This window comes from Lepidothrix coronata, unplaced genomic scaffold (genome assembly GCF_001604755.1).
Source record: "Lepidothrix coronata isolate B3197 unplaced genomic scaffold, Lepidothrix_coronata-1.0 Scaffold191, whole genome shotgun sequence".
In the NCBI taxonomy this organism is placed as follows: domain Eukaryota; kingdom Metazoa; phylum Chordata; class Aves; order Passeriformes; family Pipridae; genus Lepidothrix; species Lepidothrix coronata.
This window is the reverse complement of record NW_016690371.1, coordinates 42,071-59,150: the sequence shown is the minus strand read 5'-3', so window position 1 is coordinate 59,150 and position 17,080 is coordinate 42,071. Positions and strand designations below refer to the sequence as shown.

Sequence of the window (17,080 nt, the reverse complement as noted above, 5' to 3'; positions counted from 1 at the left end):
GTTGCCAAATAGGATCAGTAAAGACTCAGTCAGAAGAACCTGCTACCCCTTTCTTTCCTGATTTTTGCATTTGAAAACAAGGAGTAGGTTCATCCCATGTCAATACGGGTTCCTCCATGCCTGTAATGTGAGCTAGAGATCCTGCTACTCTTCATTGCTGATGAAAAGACGCATTTTTAGAACATCATTCAATTTAGGCTGAAGAGCCCATGTAAAATGGGATAAATGGGAATCACACTGTAAAAACACTGCTTTCTCCTCTGGATAATAGTGAATCTGGAGTCACTTTTTTTTTATGGGAATATAAACAAGTGATTGGATGGATCTTACTCTGATTGCTGCTTTTGTATTTCTCATGCTGCAAGTAACTTAATCCCCTTATAAATCGTCATATATTTACACTTCTCCTAGGAAGATGGAGTCAAAAGTAAAAATAAGAAAGCTTATTTTTGTGACATGTATTTCATAGGCTTTTGCAGTTAAAATGTGAAAACTTTAAACCTCTTTTCTTTTCTTTTTTTTTTAACAGAAACTCTTCGAATCACTGATTATTACTCCACCACAACACCAGGTAGGATTCATGTATCCCCACTGCTCTTCTTTTGTGCTTCTCAAAATTTCGGTTTGCGTTGAGTTCAGTAAGTCTGCTCCCAAATATTTTTAATAGGATCTTTTTTCTTGGTATTGTGGTGTGTCATATTACCAATCTGCCTTACTTCACGTTGAACTCCAGTCTGGCAGAAGGACTAATTCTAGAATGCTTGTCTAGATGGCTGCATATAGAAGAGTTTGGTTATTTTGTAAGTCAAATCAGCAGGTTACCATGAAGATGTAAGAACCACAATCTTGGGGACCACGTTTGCTTAAAAAAAAAAATCCTCATGCTTTTTAGTAGAAAAAAGCAAACTGGCTAAAGTCATGATGTTTGACCTCAGGGCAGGAAAAGTAGGACCAGGAGTAGACTGAATTTAATTTTTTGATTATCCATGTAGGAGCCGGGTAGACCCACTAGAATGTATTTACCCTGAATTAGTGCAAGTGAAAGAGGAACTGGCTTGGAGCTGATACAAGTTTTGTAACTATTTCATTGCCAACTGCCAACACAAGGAACAGTAAATTTAGGATCATAGAATCATTAGGGTTGGAAGAGACCTCTAAGATCATCAGGTCCATCCATCAAATTTATTGGACTCTACACTGCTGTCTGAAAAACTATTTTTTTCTAATAATTTGAATATTACCACCAGCTTACAATTCATATCCTCTGATGGCTGTTTATTGATGGTGACAAAATTGATGAAGCATCAAATTTTAAGAGTTAGATGTTTGTACAACAGAAGAAGTGTCAAAAAAAATTCCCATCTCATTTGGTATTAACTAATGATAACAGCAGAGAAAATAGCATTTGTTTTCCCATTAGTGGGGGCCAATCTGTCTGCTTAAGTAAGGAAAGTTTGCTGCCATGTTGCTTTTATAAAAAAGTGTGGGAGTTTTATCTTGGATGCAAATAACTTTCTGGTCCTTTATTTTGATATTATACAACAGAGTCATCTGTTTACAGTACCCTTGATTTAGGATCAGTGTCATTTCTTAGCAGTCTAGGTAGTATTAAAAATATGGAAATTATGGAGCAGCCAAAAGGTTGCTGTAACTAAACAAAGACACATTCTACTAGATGAGAGCGTACATGTTTGTTGTCATCATAGTTGAATTCTATCAGGTAAACAGTTTTAGCTTCATGCTATCATAAGTAGCCATAGCAGGATCCTCACAATCAGAAAATGTACTGCTTAGTGATTGAATTCTCTGATATTTGAAGAGCTTATTAATACATTGATTTCTGTTTCTATTTGGATTTAAAAAATAAAAAAAAAATGAAAAAAATGAGACCACTTGCATGTAAGTCTTTTGTGGAAACTGTTACAGAAAATTATTCAAAATTAATTAGTCAAAGCCAGAATGTTTCTGAATACCAAGTCTTGAAAAATGTCTTGATAAGTTCTCTAAAGGAATGAAACCTAGTATGTCAAATATTTCTAAAAGGTAAAGACATTTACATTTAAAACACTAAATGATTGTAAATGCGTGTGTCAATATTGAATTTATGTTCAACTTTTTTACTCATTAGTTGTTTTTTTCCTCTCCCAAAAAAAAACTACAGCAGGCGAAACCATTGTATGCAACATAACACATATCTGTAATTATTCAGGTTAGTGGTTTTCTTTTTCTTTTTATTCTTACAGAAAATATGTCCAGTTATTTTATATTCTGAATAATGAAGCAACTTTTAGTTCCCATGTAAAAGCTAGGTCTGTTATAAATTTTCTTGTGAATTTAGAGAGATTTTGTATAATTTCTAAAATTACCAAATGTGGATTTTTTTTTCTTTTACAGAAACATGTAGTCTATTATTTCTGATTCTTGTTTTCTTATTGCACACAATTGCAGATAAGAATTACAAACCTGAGAAAAAAAGAAACTAGTATGCTATGGTAGATGCTAATGTCTGCCACACCGAGTCTAACTCTGTCAGGAATAGAAGTTGAAATACTGTTTAGGAGAATTATTTTAAGAGCCTACTTTTATTTTAAAAGTGTCGTGACAGAACAGACAAAGGCAAATAGAAATGGCAGTCATATTCCCTTTGTGTGTACTAAAAAAATATAATAAAAGATGAACAGCTTCTATGAGACATACTTAAGAAAACGAAGTCACTTCTGCCAAGTAGCCACATGCTGAGTGCTTTATGGATTAGACTATGTGCCCCCCCCTTCCTGTAAATTTTCCCTAGTGTTTGACACAGTAAACTCCTACATGATTTGGGTGATGTCATATATGCATTCCTGTTTACTGCTTTTTCTCTATAGTCTGCACTTAATGTGTGGATGCAGGAAGAAGGTGTTGTAGGAGTTCCTCTTTGTCTCCAAAATTGGCCTATGAGCTCTCAAGGACTGTTGAGGGATGGTTTGAATTATGGTATCCTGAAAGTTCTTTAATTCCCAAGGGAGTGATTTTTAAAGTATCACTTTACCTTTATCCACACTTTTTATTCTTACTGTGGGAGTTGGAGTCTCATTAACAGTAATGTACAGTGCAGTTTTTCTGTTTTGGGGAAAAGAATTGCTAGAAGGAATTTAGGGAGAGCCAGCAAAATTAAATATACAGAAAATAAATAGCTATTGGACTAGTTAATTTGTTGGAATAGTAAGTGAAGAGATGGAAGAACAGCTGCAAAAATATAGAAGCTAGTTCTTATTTCCCTTATATTGTAACACAAGACAGTAAATTTTTAAATTCTCAAGTTTACATCATGTGTTTTAGCATTGATTTTCTTAACTCTTTTTGCTTTTGGTTTTAGTGTTCTATGTGGGCAAGGTAAAACTTAAGGCAAGTGAAGAAAGTAATACGTCACTAAGTGTAGAAATTGTGAGTATTCTTCCTTTTAAAACTTTATTGTACAGAAGGTTGAAATTAAATTCTTTGTCTACACTTAAGATACTCTTACCTTTACATGATTCTTATTGTGTTTGCAGTACAAGGTACTATTTGCAGTGGATGGATCTATTCTCTCTTAAACAGCTGCTTTGCAACTAAATTTTAGAATTCCATCTAAGTAAACTTCCTAGAGTAAGGAATTTCCTGTATTCTTTGTATAGCCACTGAAAGAGGGGGAACGGCCAGATTAAGAATCTACATTTCGGCATACAGGATCTTCCTTTGGAGATTAATTTAGGCACCTGCCTTTAGAAGGCAAGCATCATTAGATGGCAACAGTGTGGGCATAATTAAAATTAGATTGCGTCCTGGAAAGAATGCATGTTGAGACTCTCATAAATAGTTTTATGCTTTTTTGCATAATCTTTCTATGCTTTTTGGCACGTGGTTAATCAGTTATTAATTTTACAATAGGCCTATGTGACATGAGTGTGTCCACTTACACAAGACAACAGAGGTTTAAGAAGACAGTATCATGGAAAGCAAGGACCATATAGATGGAGCACTGAGTTTGAGCAGGGATATACCCCTGGCAAAGGCCACCCCTACATTGTGTTGTGTTTCAGTGGTGATAATGCCCTGAGACTGTCCTAGGGTATTAACATGATGCCTACAGCTACTAGAAAAACTGGTGTACATCTCTTGAAACTCTTTTATTTTTTAGGATACTATTTCTTAGGTAAAGCCAATAGCATGTATGTTAGATGATGCTTTTCCTCAAGGTGTTTGCTGCTTGCATGAAATGTTGAAATAACTAGTAATGGTGGTAAGCAGAAGAGCATAGGAAGCAGATCTCTAAAGGGTCTTTAGATAAACCTTAGTGTATCCCCAGGCCCTAATGCTATACAATATATATTTAGCTCAGTTCTATCATGTCTTTCACCTCAGTTCATGACTTCTTGCTCCCAGTATTCTGCCCTCTGTTACTTATGTCTGTTATGGAGCTTGTCACATTGTTCCACTTATAGTTACAAAGTTCATTCAGTGTCTGGTCTAAGCTGTCTTTGTTGCAAACTAAGCCAAATTCCTCTTTTTCCAATATGAGATACGGTGGAGTCACTATTGTATTGCCCATATCTTTCAAAATTCAGATCTTATTTTTTGCTCTATACTAGATCAACAATTCCTTTCATAAGTTGTGACAACAATGCTATGATAAATATTTTTTGCAGTGTACTCATGAGGAAACACACTTCTTATATTTGTAATTTCAGCCTATTAAAATGTGTGAAATGCACATTTTTCTTTTAAGGCTAAAAGTTACTGGTTGTACTTACGATTGGAATCTTTCTTTCTAACAGATTAACAACATAACCACCAGCAGTCAAGTTAGAAAATTAATTGCAATTCCAGCATCTGCCCCCCAAGAATTGAGGTAAGTAATTTTGAATAAGGATTGAAATCTTTGTTATATTTGAAAAAGATGAAGTGAGACCTACCATGTGTTGAGCAGACTGCACTTTAAAAATTTCAGGAGTTGTAAGTTACTGCTCTTTAACATAAAGCTCATATTGGTTAGAATAGTCTTAGTTTATGTACCACTGGAGCTCTTTTTAAAAAATGGTACACTTACTGATTTTCTTTTAGATTCTTCTGGTTCCTTGGGGCTCAACAAGGCCTGAAGCCCTTCTTGTTTATATGCTGCTGATCTTAGTAATAGTAGTAATAATAATAGTAATAATAACAATAATAATAATACCACTTGAGAACATGAGTTGTGGATTGTTGAGAATGCCAGTCTGGCTGCTGCTCTTCATAAATAAATGGTTTGTATAAATTCAGGATAGGTCCGTCTGGTAAGAAGTTATGAAGAGAACTTTCACATGTTCTCTAATAAATATTCTTGAAGTCATATCTATGTTTTTATTTTGGTGTAGCTTTTTCTTTCACTTCTTTGTAAGGAGGGGTTTGAATGAATGAATATTTACTACTACTTCCAAAACTTGCCCCGAAAATCAAAAAGATGTAATTGGCCACCAACAGATCTTGTTTGTAGAATAAATCCATATTTCTTACTCATTCTATTTCTATGGCTTTGAGCATAGATTTAGAATTCTGTTCCAAGTGCTTGCTTGCCAAAAGGCAACATTAAGATCTATCTTTTTCTCTTTTAAATAACTTTTACAATGGGTTCATGTTAAAATATGATGACAGAGGTTTGTGTAGTTGACTTTTAAAATGTTTAATGCTTTGAAAAGTGGTTTGACAGTATTAGAACTGGCATGACTGTAAAAAATCACTGATCAACTGCAAAAATATCTTACTTCTGTGTAATTTATTTTTTTATTATAATGTTGTAATTGTTTTTTAGAAACATAACTAAAAATCCTCCATAATGGTAACATTTTATTTTAAAGCATTTCAGAGTTCAACAAAACCTTGCAAGCAGTAAGTGAGGTAAGACTAATGATTGTTGTTACTGTTCGGAAAACTTTTTTCCAACTTACTTCTGACAAAGTATCACTCCTGCTTTCTCCTGATAAAACAACTTTTGTCTGTTATCATTTGTCGTTACAGTCCTCTGTTATGGAATGCAGTGCAGAAAACCAGAGGTTTGTTATTAAATTTTTAAAGATTAAATATTTAAAAGCTCGTATATTGTCTTTTGATATATGCAGTATGCATAGCTCTGTAACAGAAGAAAAAACCATCTTTCTAGGAATTTAAGCTTAAGAAACAGGCCGAAGAAATATTTGTAGGTTAACAAATTCTGATTTCATTATTCTCCTAGCAATAGTGATTTTTAAAAAATTTTTTAGAGTTTGTTGGGTTTTTTTAACCGAACTGTGTTGCTTTCATTAATCTTCTGCTGAAGCACAGGCTTGCATGCCATATTCTTCTGCATCTCAGTATTAGCTGAGCCCTGTAGTAACTGGGAGCACCAGATTTCCAGAACTTGTGAATACAATGCAATCTTTATGACTACATTATTATCTTTACAAAATTATCAACTCTTTAACAGCTAACATTGATTAGGGAGGATCCCATTTTTAAGAATCAAGTGTCTGTAGAGATAAGGGATAATAAGCTGAGACAAACTGATGTATTACTCTTCTAATTAGCCTGCCATAGTGATTTATTGCATTACAAATATGCCCAAATCTGACAGAGCCTAGGAAAAATGTGCTTTCACCTTTAGCATTTGGGCTAATGTGCTTTCACTTATTATTTGATGTTAGTTTCACGTGTTTTAAAGATGAGGCAGCTCTGTTTCTTGAGTCTAAAGCTTTTTCTTCTCATTATAGTATACACTGCAATTTCATAATGAAGCTGGCAGAGAGAGAGAATATAAGCAGTTTAACAAACAAAGCAAAAATAAGCCAACTTGGTAAGTCATGTTTTAAACACAGTCTCATCACAATTTTATGTCTTTACATGTGACTTCCAGGTAGCTAAAAGAAAATATTGTTACTTCTTTTTAGATAAAAATATTTTTATTGTTGAACAATATAAATACATAAAAATGCAGCCTTCTGATTTTTGGGTGGGTGGGTGATAGAAATAACTTTTTAAAAAATTTGGTATGAAATGACTGGCTACTTTAATAAAGCACATTTTTGAAAGGATTGGGTGTAAAATTAGCTGAGAACATAAATGTGTTGCCAAAATGATGATTAAAAGGTTTGTTAAGTAGCCAAGTTTTCTTACTGATATTGTGATAGTATGGAGTAGTGGTTCATACCATTTGTCTCTGTTTCAAAAGCTGTAGCTTTGTATTTTTGTTTGTTTACAATAACAAAAAGAGAAATCTGAACTTGTCAGGCTTTGAGCAAAAATCTGGGGGTATGGCAATATTCTGACTGTCAAGATTTCTTTTGTTTTGCAAAAGTAATTTCAGAAAAAATAAAAATAAATTATGCAGTAAATACTGTTGTTTACATACATAATACACAGGGTTAAATATTTTACTTAACAGTATTAGTAAGTGTTATACTTCAGGATAAAGTAGATTAATGCTTCTTTGTCACATCAGATCGGTGCTGCTGTTCATCACCAAAGTATTGTTCCTTGACTGCTGAAGAATTACAAATGTAGTAAGTATAAACACAAAATTTGACTTTCTTATTTCCTAAATTTCCTAATACATTACTACAGTCAACTTCCATGCTGCAGTGTAATAGCCAGGAAGGACTCCTCAAGAAAAAGCTGACAGTCATTTTCCTGTATAGCTCCTTCTCCATTCCTCCCTCTTTCCCTCCTTTCCCTTCTTTTCCTTTTGTGTTCAACATCACGTCACCTTCAGAACAGGCAGCAAGGGCAGTAGTAGTATTTATGAACTTGCTAGTTAACAACTACAGCAAAATAGAATGTCAGAACCCTCAAAATGTTAGAGCATGAAACATCCAAGCTGATTGTTTTTTAAATATACCTTATTAGTATGTCCATATAATTCATATATATAACTTATTTTCTTTAAAATAGAAATAATGTTAAAATTAACATGCATTTTTGTGCTTTTTTTTTTTCTTTTACAGTACTATACAAGTACCACCTCATTCTATATGGGTTCCTTTCCCTCATTCTCCTTCTCTCTCTAAAAGGACTTCCCCCAAATCCAATACTTTTATTTCCTCCACTATGCTTTCTGCTAAACAAAGCCCCACAATTAGACCACTGATCACACCATTCACAGAAACTCCTTTTTCTGGACCTCTCTCCACATCTCCCACTACAAACCCTCTTGCTGAAACTTCTATGTCTTCCACCATTGTTACCACTACACATTCCTTTTCTGAGTCTGTTGCTCAACCTACCACGCCAACTTTTTCTTCTGTAGCTTCTAATAAATCCGCCACTAGTTCCACACCTGCAACAAAATCTGTCACTAATGCTGCTTTCTCAATTAAACCTAATACTGCACACCTTAGCAAGCCTTTTACAATACTTTCTCCTTCTGTAGGTTTCACTAAACATTCTGCACTTTCCTCTTCTGAGCTTCCCCACAAACTTCCAATTGTAACTCGCCACTTTGAGACTATCACCAAATCTGTTGCACAAATTCCTCCTGCTACAACTCAGCTTATATCTGGTAACAAAAATATTAGTACAGTGCCTATTCTTCCCTTTACTCCTTTCACAATGTCTTTGACCCCTACTGTTAGTCCTGTCAACCATTCTGTCTCAGCTTCTCGTCCTCATTCTACTGTTGATGGCCATGGGAGCACAGGTAAATATGACAAGTAAATTATTTTTTTTTAATTTTAATGCAATGTACTGGATTTGCTTTTAAACTTTATTAAACAAGGTTATATGTATGCAAGGTGACCTGGCAGTTACTGTGAATACTTTGGATGTGAGTGTTGATCTGCTGGAGTGTAGGAAGGCTATGCTGAGGGATCTGGACAGGGTAGATTGATGGATCAAAGCAAATTTTATGAAGTTCAACAAGGCCATGTGCTGAGTCCTGCACTTGGTTCACAACAATTCCATGCAACACTCCAGACTTAGAGAAGAGTGTCTGGAATGCTGCCCAGCAGAAAAAGACCTGGCAGTGTTGGTCAACAGTGACTCAGCATGAGCCAGCGTATGCCCAGGTGGCCAAGAAGGCCAGTGGCATCCTGGCTTGTGTCAAAAATAGCATGGCAGGCAGGGAAGTGATTTTCCCTCTGTACTTGGCACTGGTGAGGCTGCACCTCGAATCCTGTGTTCAGTTTTGGACCCCTCACTTCAAGAAAGACATTGAGGTGCTTGAGTGTGTCCAGAGAAGGGCAACAAAACTGGTGAAGTGTCTGGAGCACAAGTCTTATGAGAAGCAGCTGAAGGAGCTGGGGATATTTAACCTGGAGAAGAGGAGACCCAGGGGAGACCTTACTGGTCTCTACAACTACCTGAAAGAGGGTGTAGCCAGGTGGGGGTCTCTCTTCTCCCAGGCAACCAGCAACAGGATGAGAGGAGATAGCCTCAAGGTGCACCAGGGGATGTTCAGGTTGGACATCAGGAAGAATTTCTTCACAGGAAGGGTTGTTAAGCATTGGAATGGGCTGCCAAGGGATGTGGTGGAGTCGCCATCTCTGGAAATGTTCAAGAAATGAGTGGACGTGGCACTTGGTGCTACAGTTTAGTTGACAGGGTGTGACTGTTGGTAAAATGCTGGACTTGATGGTCTTGGAGGTCTTTTCCAACCTGAATGATTCTATGTGAAAAACCTGAGACAACTCTCATGAGGTGTACACTTATTTTAAAACACATTCTGATGCCTTTGGCCATGGTGAGTGACACCTCACCCTACAAAGGGGTTTGTAACTGTCATAGATCAGGTACTGTGCTAAGTTCCCAAAAGAACAAATTTCTTTTTGGCAGAAAAAATTTATGTCAGCGAGCAAGGTAGCTGTTTTTTTTTAAACTAAGCTACTATTTAAAATATTGCAAATTACTGTTGGGTCATCCTTAAAATACTACTATTGATTAAGAATATTCTTAGTGACTATATATTTTCATATTAAGATTGTACACATCTTTACAAGCTTCTTTTTGAATTTCTGACATTTTGATTTTATTCTACTTTCAGGCATCAAGTGGCTAAAAATCCAAAATAATAGGTTATTTAATATGACTAATGGTCTGATGTGAGGATCTTTGCAATCAATAAAATGTGGAATTAATACTGGCAATTTGAAACCTTACCTTATATTTTTATGAGATTTAAATTATTGCTGTCTGCAAAGTATCTGACAGGGAGAAAACGGGATTCTGTCTCACATAACTCGGTGAGAGACCTTACAAGCTGTGATAGGTTTGTTAATCACAGAATCACAGAATATGCTGAGTTGGAAAGGACCCACAAGGATCATTAAGTCCAACTTCTGACCCTGCACAGGACACCCCAAGAATCACATCATGTGTCTGAGAGTATTGTCCAAATGTTTCTTGAACTCTGTCAGGCTTGGTGCTGTGATCACTTCCCTGGGGAGCCTGTTCCAGTGCCCAACCACCCTCTAGGTGAAGAACCTTTCTCTAATACCCAACCTAAATGTCCCCTGACACAACTTCAGGCCATTCCTTCTGGTTCTGTCACTGGTCACCATAGAGAAGAAAGAGAGCACTGTCTGCCCCTCCTCTTTCCCTCACAAGGAATTTGTAGACTGCAATAAGGTCTCCCCTCACTCTCCTCTTCTCCAGGCTGAGAACTTAACTTTTCTGCTTCTCAAAGCTTACTTCATTTGCTGAACATAGTGTTTAACTAAATGCACACCTTTTCTTTTGTCACAGGAAAAACACCTACCACAAATACAACTTCTGCATCCACCACCATTAGTATCACCACAGCTGAGCAAATCGTGTCCAAAATAGAAAATGATTTAGCAGCTGGAAAAGTAGAGCCAAAAGATGTAGAAAGGATGGTTAATGAGGTTAGCAGTGTCCTGACTGCTTCTCAGCCGTTACCACCCCGAATTTCTAAAAGGTATGTCACTTCGGCAGTAGATTAAAGATGTGTTGTATTAACTGTCTTGCTAAATTAGCTTCAGCAAGTTTCATTTTTTTAATAATCATAATCCAAAAGAATATTTCTTGTTCTTTAATGTACTTACAAAATGGAAGGACTGTCATTCTAAGGTTATCAGCTCTGCTATAATGTATTGCCATGGAAAACTATTTCTTTTTGTGTTGACTCCATAATAAGTGAGCAGAGTCAGCTGTATTTTACACTACACTTGGATTGTTGCTCCATAACCACAACTTGCCTGAGAATTTTCAGTGTATGTGCTTGGTAATACTAAGTGTACTTTTTCTTAACAGAATTATAAAACTGGTGGATTATATTGGCTTAAAATTGAAGCTTTCAACATCATCTGCTGAATTTGTCTCCCCTTCCTTGGCTCTGGCAGTTGTCAAAACCAATAGCATCCGCTCCAACGAAATGTCTTTTGCTGTCAAGGACTCAGCTGATCTCCAGGTTAAACACTGATAATTCTAAATATTTACAAATTGTCAAAGATTTATTTTTAAGTATTTATGGTTTTATATTTATATGAAAGCGAGTTTGTTCTGTGTTTATGTCACAGTTTCAGGATCTTTTATTTGTGTTCATTTCAGAGAAAAAATATTTTATTTTTTAAGCCCTCCATAGTTTTTCTTTTCTGTTGTGTAAATAGATGTAGGAGAGAAACCGACTTAGCAGAAATTGGCGTAACTAATAAGCTGTTAGAAAGAGTGCAGCCAGAATGGACAGAGTGCTTGGCAGAATAACTTTGCCTCAAAAACCTGGAATCATGAGTCATTCATTCAGCCACCATGACAGTGCTGACATTTGTCAAGGAGTGTTGCCAGATGGCTTCATCTGGTAGAAGGAGATTATTGTGGAGAGTTCCAGGAAAGAACTCTTATGTATGTTGTTTGGATAATGAATGATACTGGGACATTTGTCACTTATGACTAGTTGGTCTCATCAAGAAAGAAGTGCTTAGAAAGTTTGAATCCACTTTGTCTCATTCAAAACCTTCTTCCTGGTTGAGGAATTAATAGTTTGGACAATACCAGCCTTGGAGGCTTAAGGAAGAAGAGATGGAAAGTTTTGCACAAATTCTGGCACATCCTCCTCCTCAGAGATGGAAATAGCTTAATGTAGTGTGAGCCATAATTAGTACTGGACCTTTTCTGTGATACTGAAAGTGGTATAAAATGTTAACATTAGAGTTCTTTTCTCTTTCTTAGCAATATGTAGTGCACGAATGTGAGATGACTAGGAGGTGGTAGTGCTGAAATATAGCAACAGATAGTTGCTAAGTAATGATTTTTTTAAAATTTCATGGCACTGGCAATGACATAGAGAATATTTGCAATAAGTATCATCTACTTCAAACTAGGAATGTTTTTGTAGAATTGATTTAGGATTTCTTTGGTGGTTGTCTAAACCAGTGATCTCTGAAGTGGGGTTTGAGTACCCCAGGGTGTGCACATGACAGTCTATTGCAGTGTGGGAAGAAAATGTTACTTATATGAATAATAAAAAATATAATTTTTAAAATAATGTTTAATATAATTTTAATTTTTTAAATATATTTTATAACATGTAATATATTAGTACAGTAGTACATACATATAACTTATAGGTAGTTATATACTGGGGCTCATGCTCAAAAAATTTTAGGGGATGCATGATCTCAAGCATTTGAAGTCCACTTCTCTGAACAGAAGAGTTAAATCACACTGTTAGGGCACTGTGGGGAGTTCACACTGTTACTCCTATTACAGCATTCTCTGAATACTCAGATAATTTCTTTCTTCACTTCTACTGATATTTCATATCTCTCAGGAACTCTGAGGTTGATGATATTGTGAGTAATGTGCAACAAGAGAATGCTGAGAGATTTTATACTAAACAAAGCTCTCTGGCCTCTAAGTACAGCATACAAAACTGGGTGAAAGTTCAGATCTTTTTTGTATAATGTTAGATCACTAAGCAATTCAGAAATCTGAATTATAGCTTATCCAGGGTTTTTTTTGTCATTTTTGCCAGATGATCAAAAAGTTAGGTTTTACATCCTTAGATTCTGCTTAATCTACTGTACTTAAAAACTTACTGACAAACAATAGCTATTTACACTTTTTCTGAATTCTTACATACTTCCTATGGGGTATAAAAATTCTTTGCCTTTGCAGGCTTCCATGCTGTGAAATGTTGATCTCCCTACACAATTACATAGGCCTACCTGGGTTGTTGCTCTTCACTTTTTTCAAATCAATACTATCCACTACAGTGGTGTGTTCTGTCCCTGTAAGCAAGTGGGTAAAGCCAGATTATTTTCAATGGTAGGCAGACCTGAAATGGGATGCATTCTTTTCAGTCCTGTAGATGCTATTTATGCCTTGGAGCAGGAGAGGAATGAGAGCAGCAGTGAGTTTGTGACAATGATTAGAGAGATACATATTTGGAAATTTTAAACTGAAAATAAGTCATAATTTATTTATTTGGAGACTGAAATGAAGCATAATCCTGGCATTTATTTTTCAGATCTCTCTAGGAGCTCAGGCCATTAATGATTTAAATAATCTTGGATCAATTACACTTCCTTCATCATTGCTGACAAATTTACCCACTGAAGAATTGGACTTGGCTTCTAGAATTATATTCAACTTCTTTAAAAAGACCACTGTGTTCCAGGTATTTTTTTGGTCCTCTGTAACTAAGGGTTTCAAACTCAAGCCTAGTGCAAAATAAAATATGAATAGATTTTGTACTAGGCTTTTAAAACACATTTTAAAAGTTCTGATTTAAAAAGTAATTGTTTTTTGTCCAGAGCTTACTCTGCATAGTAACCGAACTTGTGGGTGCTGTACTCTAGTATTGCTTCCTTCAAGATTTTAAAACTGGATATTTTTTTGTCGTTCCAGGATCTCTCCTTGAAGAATGCATCTTTAATCAGCAATGTTATATCATCAAGTGTTGCCAATCTCACAATTCGCAACTCAAAGGCAAATGTTACTGTCACTTTACAGAATATCAAGCCTAATCAGGTATGATTTACATTTTGGCAGACTTAAAGTACAATCTCGTTGCCTCCACTGAAGCTGTTGTAGAGGAAATAGGGTACTAAGAATACATATCAGTAGGGTTTTCCTTATTAGTGTGGACATTTCATCTTCATCCGGACAGTTAAAATCATTCATCGTTGCTTATTTACTACTGGTATAAATTTTGGTTCTCAAATTATTTCAGGTAATTGTGTTCTATCACCCAACCATCCAGCTTTTATCCTTTTTGCTTACCCTTCTGTTTTATTCTACAAAGAATAAAAACTCTCAGATGGAAAACCCTGGGTTTCTTTGGAAGATGCTGCAGTCATGACAACTGTAGGTTCTGCATGGCCAGAAAATAATATAAATTTTTTTCTTAGGGGAACTGAAACACAAGATTTTGTCATCTGGAAGTATTAGGACTCATACACACCATCTCTTTCTTAAATGAGCATCAAGGATTAAAGTCTTCTATCCCAAATCTTAACAGAGTTTAAAATACTAAGTTATTATAAACTGAAAAATGTAGGGATTCCATTAATGCATTTGATGCTTTTTTCAGGAGCTGGCTTAGTGTAGTGTTTACTCGTGTTGACATAATAGTGAGTTTTGAGACATAACCATAGAAGTATTAGTATTTATAGCAGAATGGTAAATTGCTTCTACTATTTTTAGAATTCCCATGAGTGGAGGGAAATCTATATGTAAGCATTTAACAACACAGTAATAGAACGTGATCAAATTTTTGCAAATGAAAAGGTTTTTCCTTTTATGTGTGGTCATGCCCTCAATACTTACAAAATCAAGAAGGATGAGAAATTCCAAGAATTTGTGTAGTGTGGGAAGACAATGAAAGAGCATTCAGAATGTTCTACCAGGAACAGAATCTTTGCATAAGCATGAGAGCTAGTTCCCATATGGTGACTTCGAATTTGTTCAGCATATTTTTGCATGCACTTTGCAATATTAATCCATTCTATGCACCTACATTAATTTTGTGTTCATGTAAAACAGGCATATTTCCTGTATACAATATTTATTCTTGCCTGCATTTTGTAGATAATTCATAAATCATTTGATCCTAAACTCATAGTTTGTAATTTTTTTTCCTTTTTACCTCCTGAACAGGATAATTCAACAGTTAGATGTGTTTTTTGGGACTTTAATAAAAATGGTAAGTACTGTAGATCACCCAAGACACTGTGTTGTTTTAGCTATGTTAACCCATGTTAATATAAATAAAGCCTTTTATGAATAACAAAGTTGCTTTCTTTAACAGGTGGACATGGAGGCTGGTCACATGAAGGTTGCATAGTTAAAGAAAGCAGAGTAAATGAAACAGTCTGTTCATGCAACCACCTCACAAGTTTTGCCGTTTTGATGGTAATTATTTTCAAAAATTATACAATTTTACCCTGGTTCAAGAACACATTTAAGCGGGTGTTGTCTTAAGCAAATGAGGACCAAATAAGCACATACTACCTATGAAATAATACTCGGGTTCTATTCACTTCAGTGTCAGTACATATTCAGTTAGACACATGCTTAAGCTACTGGTTGAATAGGAATCCGTGAGTTCCACTGGAGTAAAAAAATTCCTAAGTGCTGCAGCTTTTACATTTAGGCAGTTTTTTTATGTTCTAGGAAATAAAATTTAGGAGAAATCAAATTTAAACCAAGTTTTTAATCAAATGGGTTTTCACAATTAGAATCACAGAATCATAGAGTAATATCTTGAGTTGGAAGGGACTCATAAAGATCATGGAGTCCAACCCTCTTCTCTTTACAGGACTATATTGGCTTTTTTGTTTTTCAGTTAACCTTTTATAAAATCCATGATGAAAATAATGTTTTACTTTTTTTTTTTTTCAATTGCAGAGGGAAATATGCATTTGGGATTTTTTTGACCTTTTTCCATTTAATAAACATGTTCTCTGAAATTAACTTCTGTTTCTGTTTTAGAACTTGTATGGAAATACTCCTTTGAATCCCACACAAGAATTGGTACTGACTTTTATATCCTACATAGGCTGTGGCCTCTCTGCAATTTTTCTTTCTGTTACTCTTGTGACCTACATAGCTTTTGAGTAAGTACCTGTTCAACTAAGCTCCCATTACTCTTCAGTTATGATTGATTGTACTCTTCATTGCAAAGTCCTTTCCAACAGTTATGGATTCTGTCTCCATTAATAATGCACAAATTTGGCCAGTTTACCAAGAAGGTGTTGATTCAGTCTTCAGGAATGTTAGTCTTATAAACAAGTGAATTATCATGAAGCTCTATGCAGTCAGAAGTGAAGAAGTAGCACTCTGACATATTTTATAATGGATTATCATAATAGAAGTGTGAAGGAATGTGTTTAATATACAACATATAGAAAGCAGTGCAGAATCATAGCATTTTAAATGCATTTGTATTCTTTGTTTATTCTCTCATTATTCTGTCACTGAAGACTTGTCTCTATCAAAGCTTTAGAAGCCCAGTCAAAAGCCTAATCTAGTATAATGATAAAGAACAGTCACATTTTGGGTTTTGGAAGCACTGTAACGAGAAGTCCAACATACCATGTAAAAAAAAAATAACCATGATACTAAACTCAAAGACTCCTAGTTATTGTTTGTATTTATGTAACTTTTTCTAAAAAACTTTATCCATACAGGCCTCTAATTTGGAAATATTTTGTAAATTATTCTGTCCATTTATAAATCCAATATATGAAGCATTATATATGAATGAAAACATATATTTTTTTTCTAGGCATTTGTGCACTAAGGACTGCAAAAGAGGAAGTAAGCCAGGGATCCATGGACAATTGATGTCATGACACTGATTTGCTTTTTTTTAGGAAAATCCGGAGAGACTACCCCTCCAAAATACTTATTCAGCTCTGTGCTGCATTACTTCTGCTCAACTTAGTTTTCCTCCTTGACTCATGGATTGCACTGTATGATACACGAGGCCTATGCATTGCAGTTGCAGTATTTCTTCACTATTTCCTCCTGGTTTCCTTCACCTGGATGGGCCTGGAAGCTTTCCACATGTATCTGGCCCTTGTGAAAGTCTTTAATACCTATGTACGGAAATACATTCTTAAATTCTGTGTTGTTGGCTGGGGTATGTAATTTTTTT

At 35.4% G+C, this 17,080-nt stretch overlaps 1 protein-coding gene across 10 annotated transcripts in view; it reads left to right on the top strand.

Annotated features, from left to right (window-relative positions):
* The window catches only part of ADGRG2 (adhesion G protein-coupled receptor G2), a 64,003-nt gene that overhangs the window by 33,558 nt on the left and 13,365 nt on the right, over positions 1 to 17,080 (top strand). For all 10 annotated transcript variants that reach the window (XM_017831503.1, XM_017831498.1, XM_017831499.1 and 7 more), the window contains 17 exons: positions 530 to 571; positions 2,162 to 2,209; positions 3,359 to 3,426; positions 4,797 to 4,870; positions 5,853 to 5,892; positions 6,013 to 6,047; positions 6,741 to 6,823; positions 7,469 to 7,529; positions 7,971 to 8,662; positions 10,705 to 10,897; positions 11,233 to 11,389; positions 13,448 to 13,597; positions 13,828 to 13,950; positions 15,079 to 15,124; positions 15,230 to 15,333; positions 15,913 to 16,037; positions 16,797 to 17,065. In XM_017831503.1, coding sequence (XP_017686992.1) covers positions 530 to 571; positions 2,162 to 2,209; positions 3,359 to 3,426; positions 4,797 to 4,870; positions 5,853 to 5,892; positions 6,013 to 6,047; positions 6,741 to 6,823; positions 7,469 to 7,529; positions 7,971 to 8,662; positions 10,705 to 10,897; positions 11,233 to 11,389; positions 13,448 to 13,597; positions 13,828 to 13,950; positions 15,079 to 15,124; positions 15,230 to 15,333; positions 15,913 to 16,037; positions 16,797 to 17,065 — 2,310 coding nt within the window. The remainder of the gene's footprint in view (positions 1 to 529; positions 572 to 2,161; positions 2,210 to 3,358; positions 3,427 to 4,796; positions 4,871 to 5,852; positions 5,893 to 6,012; positions 6,048 to 6,740; positions 6,824 to 7,468; positions 7,530 to 7,970; positions 8,663 to 10,704; positions 10,898 to 11,232; positions 11,390 to 13,447; positions 13,598 to 13,827; positions 13,951 to 15,078; positions 15,125 to 15,229; positions 15,334 to 15,912; positions 16,038 to 16,796; positions 17,066 to 17,080) is intronic.